Source organism: Pecten maximus, chromosome 1 (genome assembly GCF_902652985.1).
Source record: "Pecten maximus chromosome 1, xPecMax1.1, whole genome shotgun sequence".
Lineage (NCBI taxonomy): Eukaryota > Metazoa > Mollusca > Bivalvia > Pectinida > Pectinidae > Pecten > Pecten maximus.
Window position 1 is genome coordinate 36,582,954 of NC_047015.1, and position 9,877 is coordinate 36,592,830.

A 9,877-nucleotide genomic window follows, 5' to 3' on the forward strand; every position below is an offset into this window, starting at 1 on the left:
CATTTCAAGTTTTGTTTGATGTTAGTTGAGATGTTATACATCGTTTTGGACTTGAATACGGGAACATGCTCAAGTGAGATCGTATGTGTACGGAACGTGTGGCTCACGATCGACTTAGATAAATCCACGTAATTGCTGATAAATACACAATTTCAAGGAATTAAACATCAAAATAACTATTCATTTCTTTGATTATTTGTTAACTATTACTTTCTAAATGCTTTATATATGTAATATATATATATATATAAGTATTAAATCAATCCTGCTGTGAAAGGAAACGATCACAAATCTCAGTCAAATCACATTCATTCTGACTGGGAAAAGGCTTGTACTTGCGTATAGTGCGCAGTGGTCTTTTTCACTTGTCAATTTTTGAAAAAAAGTGCGCACTATACGCGAATATTTACGGTAAGTCATTTTCTCTTAACAAAATTCACAACTGATGGGATATCAACTCTAACCATCACCTTAAATTTTCAAGTGTAGTGTTACAATTATCAAGGCACAATTACTGTCCATATCTGTTTATAATTATCACAGTACTATATCAGAGCTACTATCACAATTCATGTGCTGATACTTTTGGGACTATCATCATCATCATCAAAGGAATTTCCTCATTCAGATACATGTAACACTCTTAAACATATATTTATATTATTGTAAGTTTTTATATCAGGACTTGTAAAATAAAAAAAAATACATTTTACATCAATCATAAAGATCATTTTACTTTTTATTAAATAAACAAACAAGGAAATACTTATAAATTTATATCAAAAAGGTAACAATTCCTTAAATGTAAATATAATTTTTGAAAGGAAAAGACAAAAATCTATATATAGATCACCAATATTCCATTTATACTGAATTTTCAATGATTAAATATACTACATATTGCTTTGTTTATCTGACTACTATCACCTGGATAATCTCAGTAAGGAACAATAATGAAATAATGCTGCAGTAATAGATACTGAATTGTCTTTTTCTACTCAAACTTTTCTACTGATTTTTTTATCTTGTAAAGTGAAAAATCTCAATATCCTTTTAACTGAATAATATTGGTACTAATTAAATCTTCAAACATAAATCACAAACAAAATCTGTACAATGGTTTTTCTGAGATGAATGTCCATTACTTGAAAATTTTAAATTTGTAATAAAAAAAATAAATATAAAGGGACATCCACTTTCTCACAGAATTAAATGCATTCTAATATGACATGTAAACAGAATGAACCCATACATATAGTCAACTCGCACCATAATAATACTCTCACATCCAAACTCCCTGTTTTGTAGAAAAAAAGATCACTAGTTACTGATTTTTGAGATTCTTCATCTTAACGACCCAGCCATCAGTAGAAGGCAGATAGACTGGGTTGAGAATTGGAAACAGAATGTCCATTGTACCGAGTCCCATCTTGTACTTGAGGAACTTGCCAGGGAAGCCGAGAAGCTCAACAGTCGTGGATGTGGTGGGTACGGGGGCCTGTAGACTCAAAGTGTTATTCTGGGGCCATTCCAGTACTATGGCATAGATGGCTTTGCTAGTCATTAACTTCTGGGAAGTGTACCTAAGAAATACAGATAAACACAAAATTCATAATGATAATTTTGAACAATAAAGAGATAACAAAAACAACTGCCTCAATTCTACCAGGCAAATTTGACTGGATTACTATTGAGACAGGACATTTTTTAATTTCAATTTCAACAAAATTTTATTGACTTTCAATATGTAAAAGGGATCAGACATCAGGCTTAGCCTATGTAAGTCCTTTCCATATTATTACAATCATAATTAATACTTATATGCATTATTCCACAGTGGTGTCCACTATCAGAAGCAAAGGAGTTACAGAAACTTATCAAATCAGTTATTCATTAAATGAGGATAAGGTTAACCAAGTTGGAAAGAATTCAAATAGAAATCAAATAAACGATAGTCAAAAGTTTGATTTCCCAATAAAAACTATAGTAAACTTTACCCCCTCCCCAGGGGCAATCATGAGACCACTGGGTCATGAAATTCACAATTTACATAAAGCACCTTAAGACCCTTCCATCTATGAAAAGTATTTGATTCTACCTTATTTGGGTCTTGAGAAGAAGTTTTTTGAAATTTCAGCTAATTTGACCCCCCTCCCCCCCATAAGCCCCTTGGGTCAATCAGAGCCAACATCAAATCAGAGCCAACATCAAGCTGTCATCCCATGCTGATAATTCCAATAGAAATCATGATAATGTTAACCAAGTTAAATGAATTCGTACAGAAATCAAACAAATGATAATCAAAATGTGATTTCCACATATTTACAATACTTGAGTGTACCCCCTCCCCAGTGGCAAACATGGGACCCCAGGGGGCTCATGAATACTAATGTATATACACAATTCATGAAAATGTATTGCCAGTTTACCTGCAACACTGATAGTTGGTTAGCTACATGCAGACATGTACTGAAAGGTAAAATGTGCCTGAGAAATTGCGAACTAGTGCATAACAAATTGACTTACCAAACACTTTTTGTTTTATTGTCTTGTTGTGTATGCCATGGTTTTGAATGATAAATAGCTTCTCCATTCACAGACATCCATTTACCAAATTGCCTTAGTCTTTCTTCAAATATGGGAATTATACGGCCGTCGGAAGAGGGGCCAACATTCATCAACAGATTACCACCACAGCTGTTTAATAAAAAAAAATAAGTCAAAATAAATGAAGAATGGGGCTAAAGTGATACTGATCTCAGTTCTCCAACAAACAAGTTATAGTTATCTATCATATTTAAGTGTTTTAACAAAACCAATGGTCTGATAAATATTTTCATATATTATTTAATATGTACCCCTGATGAAGTGGAGGGATTGTTTCCATGTAACCAAGTCACAGGTTTTGGTGTAAAGGCCCATAGATCAAGCAGTTCTTTTGATCAATATCGTCAAATGGTAAAATACGTAGTATAAAGTCAGACACTTTAATTATAATGAAATTCATCCTGCCCATTTCTAAGATTCTAATGACCTAACTGGTGGTTACTTAGTTGATTCTGATGGTGCAAGTAGGATCAATTCCTGATATGATATTGTGTAATGCATTAAGGTTATCTATGAAGTTACTACTCCTCTCTTTATCTTAAATTGGTTGATGACACAAATGATAGCTAGAAGGGGGTATAATATAGCCAGTCAGGATTTACTAAGACCAGTTTGTTACAATTCCTGAAAATAATCTAGCCTATGAGATATCTCCCTTCCTCTTTTCTGTCTTTATTTCTAAGCCTCTCTACCTATACCATTACCCAGGCATTTTACGTTATTATCACTACCTGTTTATCCTTGATACATTAGTATCTTGGCTTTTCCTCCATATGTCACACCCTTCTTATTTCTTGTTTTCTTGACTTACAAGTTTCTTTTTTTTATTCTTTCCCTTTCCTTCCTGCATGAATGCCATAGTAATCTCTCCATTTCTCCCAACTTTATTTCTTGAGTTGTATTTCCGTGTGTTTTCCTACCTGATTGTCCTGGCCATGACTGTGAGGAGTTCATTGAGGGAAAGGACATCAGCGAAGTTGATATTGCGTCTATGTGTCCAGCTGTGGCGATCGATAGTCATAGCATTCTCCCACTTGTGTGGCTGAAGTTTACCTACAAACCACAAACATTCTTTCTTCATTGCAGCCACAATTTCATACTTTACAAACTGTACTCAATATTTTTATAAAAAAATATGTTATAGACAGCTTTGATTTCAATAGACATAAAATACTGAAAATTGAAATAAGCATAAGCATTAACTAAATATTTTGTCTAGTATGCCCTGCAAATTAGGACAGTTTCTTGGGAGACTTGACAAAATCAAACATGAACAAAGTACTCTTTTACTGAAGGTTTAATTGTGCAAAAATTAAATGATAAAAGCCAAAACTGTTAAATACAAACAAGGGCCCAATGGGCCCAAATCGCTCACCTGCAATGCAGTGATCTTTTCATATATGGATCCTGCAGTTATTTGAAAGCATGCTACAGGACCAATATAATGTCTCTCTGCACTTTGGCTTTTCACTAAAAGTCATTTAAAGATGTAAGCATACTTGATCGACGTGACCTTAAATGTGAGTCAGGGTCATTCATTTGAAAAAACTTGGTAGCCCTTCACCCCAGCATGCTACAGACCCAATATTAACTCCATGGGACTCTTGGTTATTGAGAAGAAGTCGTTTAAAGATTTTAGCCTTTTTGACTCCTGCGATATTGAATGAGGGTCAAGGTCATTTATTCGAACAAACTTGAGAGCCCTTCACCCCAGCATACTACAGGCCAAATATTAGGTCTCTTGGACTGTTGGTTATTGAGAAGTCATTTAAAAATTTTAGCCTTTTTGACTCATGTGACCTTGAATGAAGGTCAAGGTCATTCAATTGAACAAACTTGGTAGCCCTTTACAGCAGCATGCTACAGACCCAATATCAACTCCCTGGGACTCTATGTTATTGAGAAGAAGTCGTTTAAAAATGTTAGCCTTTTTGACTCCAGTGACCTTGAATGAAGGTCAAGGTCATTCATTTGAACAAACTTGGTAGCCCTTTACCCCAGCATGCTACAGGCCCAATATCAACTCCCTGGGACTCTCGGTTATTGAGAAAAAGTCGTTTAAAAATGTTAGCCTTTTTGACTCCTGTGACCTTGAATGAAGGTCAAGGTCATTAATTTGAACAAACTTGGTAGCCCTTCACCCTAGCATGCTGCAGGCCAAATATTAGGTCTCTGGAACTGTTGGTTATTGAGAAGAAGTCGTTTAAAGATTTTAGCCTTTTTGACTCCTGTGACCTTGAATGAAGGTCAAGGTCATTCATTTGAACAAACTTGGTAGCCCTTCACCCCAGCATGCTACAGACCCAATATCAAGTCCCTGGGTCTTTTCGCTATTTAGAAGAAGTCGTTTAATTTTTTTTAGCATATTTGACCCCTGTGACCTTGAATGAAAGTCAAGGTCATTCATTTGAACAAACTTGGTAGCCCTTCACCCCAGCATGCTACAGACCCAATATCAACTCCCTGGAACTCTTGGTTATTGAGAAGAAGTCGTTTAAAGATTTTAGCCTTTTTGACCCCTGTGACCTTGAATGAAGGTCAACGTTATTCATTTGAACACACTTGGTAGCCCTTCACCCCAGCATGCTACAGGCCCAATATTAGGTCTCTGTGCCTTTTGGTTATTGAGAAGAAGTTGCTTGAATGGAAAAGTTGACGACGGACGGACGGCCGGACGACGCGCCACGGCATAAGCTCACTTGCCCTTCGGGCAGGCGAGCTAATGATAACTATTTATGTAGAGAGAATGGGGGCAAAACAAAAACAGAAAATATAATGATTAAAACAGATGCAAATGTTACATCCATAGATGTTGGGGCAGAGAGGTGATTCATGCTTTCAGCATGTACAGTTACCTGGATTGTATTTGTCAGAGCAGTCCCAATACCCTCCATGACGACACTCCGTATCATTGCCCCAACGGTCGTTTACTACCACCTCATCTTTTACTGGGCTACAAACGAAGCAGCGGTTATTGAAACCAGTCACTAACAACAAACAACATCAGATTCTGTATCTGGGTTTGAGGTTATGGTTACTCAGTCTCACATATATAACAACAAATATATATAACATATAGCACACAAGCCTGAACAATATGGATAATGTGTCTTCAGGGATACAAACAGGCCAGCACAGAACAATTTGAGATTTCGCCTTCCTGAAAATCCTAAACTGCCCAGGAAAGGATCGAAACACAAACTGCCCAAAAACAGATCAAAACACAAATTAAACTGCCCTATAAAGGTTCCAAATACAAACTTTGGATCCTGATCTGAGGCTGCATAAGTCTGATACTCTATTGACTGAGCTATCATGGCCTCTTCAATTGTTGAAAATCACAAAATGTTTTACTTGGATACACAAAAATCCAAGCTCATAAGCAAGTTCAATCAAAATTGTCGGACAACCTCAATTTCAATCTTATTTCCATAACTTCACTAGTGTGAAATTTATTTTCTTATCTCACCCTAGGGTTGAGACAAGCTACACATACCCTTTGCAAGTTCTCAACAACTGTATGATGTCATGGCAACAATATGTCATACGGAGAAGTAAAGCACTTTATATCAACATGGCCTTGCATTGGCAAGCTTTGTGTTTGGCAACTTAATTCCCCCTTCCCAGATTATATTTACTGGTATTCTAAGATACATTAATGTATCATATAAAATCATCAACACAAATACTAGTATGTACAATTATACTTCAAATAGACCTACCTCTCATTATACAGCCAGGCTAGAAAGTCCAGAGAACCCCAGTAGGATTCTGGGGCTCCCATAGGGCCATCTGACCAGATCAGTTCAGGTTGGTATTTATTTACCAGTTCATACAACTCTGGCATTGTCTTAGTCTAAAATATTGAAGAAATTTTAAATTCAGTAATTAGAACATCTGACGACATTGGTGTGTATTATAGTCTAGTTTTATAACCAACCTATTTTGAAACTGATCTAATGTTCATCAGTAATTGCCTACTGTACTGGAGTGAATTACAAAATATACTGGAATTCAGGCTCTCATCCAAAGAGACAATATATGACTTAAAATAAGGGAGATTTTGTTTCATGCTGGGAGGTATGACAAGGATATCTATCCTCAAAGTAAAACAGAGATAATTCTCTGAAAAGTTAGTCTCTATCATTTCTCCTTCTTAAAACTAAAACTATTTCAGATGGTTTCAAGGCTATTTAAATTAAATGAATCATATTCAAAGTTTTGTCACATCTTTTACCATATTTTCATTTTCTAAAAAGTATGACAGTATTTTGCAAAACAGTTGATGGAGTACATACTTCATAGGTACATGCATGTCAATACTAGATTTACCGTAGGAAAAGAGCGGGTGGTGTAGTTGTTTGCCTTGTCCTTGAGGTACAAAGGATTGAAGAACTCAAACAGTGAGTGATATACACCAAAGCGCATGCCTTTTCTTCGTACAGCTGTCAGTAGGTCACCTGAAGTGTGAACAAAAAAGGAAAATTTTCACTTAAATTGAGAATAGTTAAGAGTTTTGATGATGCCTTAAGATATCTAGATTGTCATTTCAAAACTACATAATGTACGTATACACTTTTAAATTTAATGAAATCATAAAAATAATGTACGTATACACTTTTAAATTTAATGAAATCATAAATAGTGTCTTTTTTCATTTGAACACATACACATTTATAATCCAGTGTCTTTCCTGTGTACTGTTAGACAATAAAATTCACCAAATTCGGAAAATTTTAATATACCAATCATTGATATTATTGCCATTTGGCTGTTCTAGTTTCTTATCCATTATTTTGTATAATACTTTTCATTACATCAGGGCCCATATTCATAAAAAATCTTAAGTTAAATACTTAAGTTTGACTTAAGTTATACTTAACTATAAATATTTTACTTAGTTAAATAAAACTTAAGTTAGAACTTAAGTACTATTCATAAACGACTTAAGTATTTACTTAGTGCATACTTAGCTGAGTATGAATATTTAAGTATTTCATGTAGTTGCTATGTTGTTGTTAAGTAGCTGCGTGATGTCTTTCGTAAAACGTGAAATTTGGCACCGGCGTTCCTGGCATTCCAAGACGATCAGAGTCCGGAAATGGCAACAGCAAAAAAGACGAGATGACCAAACTTGACAAAGGACGAATGTCTGGCGATGGTGAGGCTAGTACATGTTTACAAGTGAAAGAAAACATGTCATACGTGGACGATTTAAGGACGGAATGTCGGCATCGGCAAATAGGCAAGCGTGGGTTCAGGTTGCCGGCAGATTGAACAGTTCAGATGCATTAATCAGGAGAGAGCCGGAAGAATGCATGAAAATTAGACTAACCTCGTCGTTCAGGCCAAAAATGCATATAGCGTGTTCATCGTAGAGTCAAAGAGAACAAGTACGTTTTAGTTGATTTCCACTAAATCAAACCCCTAGTTACATTGTACGATCTGTAAAATCCCGCTCCGCAAACATGCTAGAACTGTCACAACAATCAACTGTTATTTAAAACTTTCGTTTCGTTATCAAAGCAGGGGAGTACTAAATACATGACAGGGCCGGAATGCACATGAACGGGTTCAAGTTAAAGTACAAGTAACCTCAATGTTTTTTTAATATACAGGTAAGAACTCTATAGATATACATTTTTTTAATTAATGAATAAAAGATACAATAAAACTTTGAGACAGTATTTCTGGTTTGTGAAAGTCAGCAAGAGAAACAAAAATGAAGTTTTATCTAAATAGAATTTGATTGGTATGTGGGTATGTTCCTTATAAACTACCATTGCTCCGTGTCGTTGTAGTATTGACTTCGTAATGGGCCTTAACGACAGTGAGATTAACTCCTCCATCTTCGATTCAAATCTTTACATCTTGTTTTAAATGATTGAATACAACAAAATCTGAAGTTAATGATTTTTTTCTTAAAAACAAGTTGATTTCTGTCGATTTCGTGAAGTCATCTTTCTTCTGAGTTGTTAAGTATTTACTTAAGTATTTTTTAAAGGAAGTTAAACATCCTCATGACGTTACTTAACTTTAAGTAAAAACTTAAGTAATACTTAAGCTTAAGTAGTTTTATGAATACAACTTAAGATAAAACCTTGAATTAAGTAAATACTTAAGTTTATTTTAGTACTTAAGTACAAATGTCCTACTTAAGTATTTACTTAAGTGAAATACTTAACTTAAGTTTTTTTATGAATATGGGCCCAGGACTTTAAAAAAATCATTACCATTGGAAATTTTAAAGTTCAGGAAAACATAACATTTAAACGCTTTAAGAATGGGGTTTGTTTCTTAAAATATAGGAAAATGAACAAAGATGATGAAGATCCAGGGCTAATAATTACCTAATAAGTCCCTTTTTGGACCAACATCCCCAGCATTCCAGTTGAAAGCATACTTGGAAGGCCACATGGTAAAACCTTCATGGTGTTTGGTTACCAGTACAACATACCTGTAATATAACCGTGAACAAGCATACATGTATAGGCATATACACTATAGTGTACAACACGAAACTGAAGTGACTGTGTTCATGTATAGAACAATTACGTTACAAATATCATATAAACATTGCAATAGAAACATTCATTAAATAAAAAACGTAGTTAAACACCATTTCCATTTATGCACGTGAGCATTTTCAAAAACTTGTAAAATGAAAAATTGAACAAACATTAAATACAATCACAATTTAGCTGAGAAGTTTTCTCTTTACTCACAAGAACATGTGGTAGATTTGGTTTAGAATGGTTTGTTGATAGTGGTCACCTTAAGAATTGATTGTTTTTGGTAACGAATCTAAGAATACTGTAAATATTTACAGTACAGTATAAGTTCGCAAACATAAGCATCATTCATAAAATGATAATCTCATTACCTGGCTCCCGATGCTAAGAAAATGTCGGCCCATTCATCAGGATCGAAAAACGCTGCATGGAACTGGGCTGCAAAATCTTGGTAGGTGAAGCCAGGTCGGTAGTTCTTTTTCATAAAATCTACGTATGCAGGGACGCCTTGATGGAGATAGTACCAGAACCAGGCCGAACCAAACGCAGGTACAGAATACACTCCCCAGTGCAAAAATATGCCTATCTTAGATTCGTCATACCAATCTGGCAACGGACGAGAGTCTAACGAATCCCAGTTAGGTTGATATTTCTTGGCAGACGTCAGTGAAAATGCTAAAACTAAACTAACAACAATACTTAACTTCCCCATGTTGTATAAGGTCGATTGTGTATTGTCTAGTCACGAGACTAAACAT

At 35.1% G+C, this 9,877-nt stretch overlaps 1 protein-coding gene across 1 annotated transcript; it reads right to left on the reverse strand.

The window, feature by feature from the left end:
• Positions 1-747: 747 nt before the first annotated feature.
• LOC117332181 (tissue alpha-L-fucosidase-like) lies at positions 748-9,877 on the reverse strand. The gene is made up of 8 exons (XM_033891068.1): positions 9,491-9,877; positions 8,958-9,064; positions 6,940-7,067; positions 6,330-6,463; positions 5,463-5,560; positions 3,528-3,660; positions 2,527-2,697; positions 748-1,583 (listed from the first exon to the last, which is right to left on the reverse strand). The coding sequence occupies exons 1-8, from the start codon at positions 9,829-9,831 to the stop codon at positions 1,325-1,327; spliced, it is 1,371 nt and encodes a 456-aa protein (XP_033746959.1). The 5' UTR covers positions 9,832-9,877; the 3' UTR covers positions 748-1,324.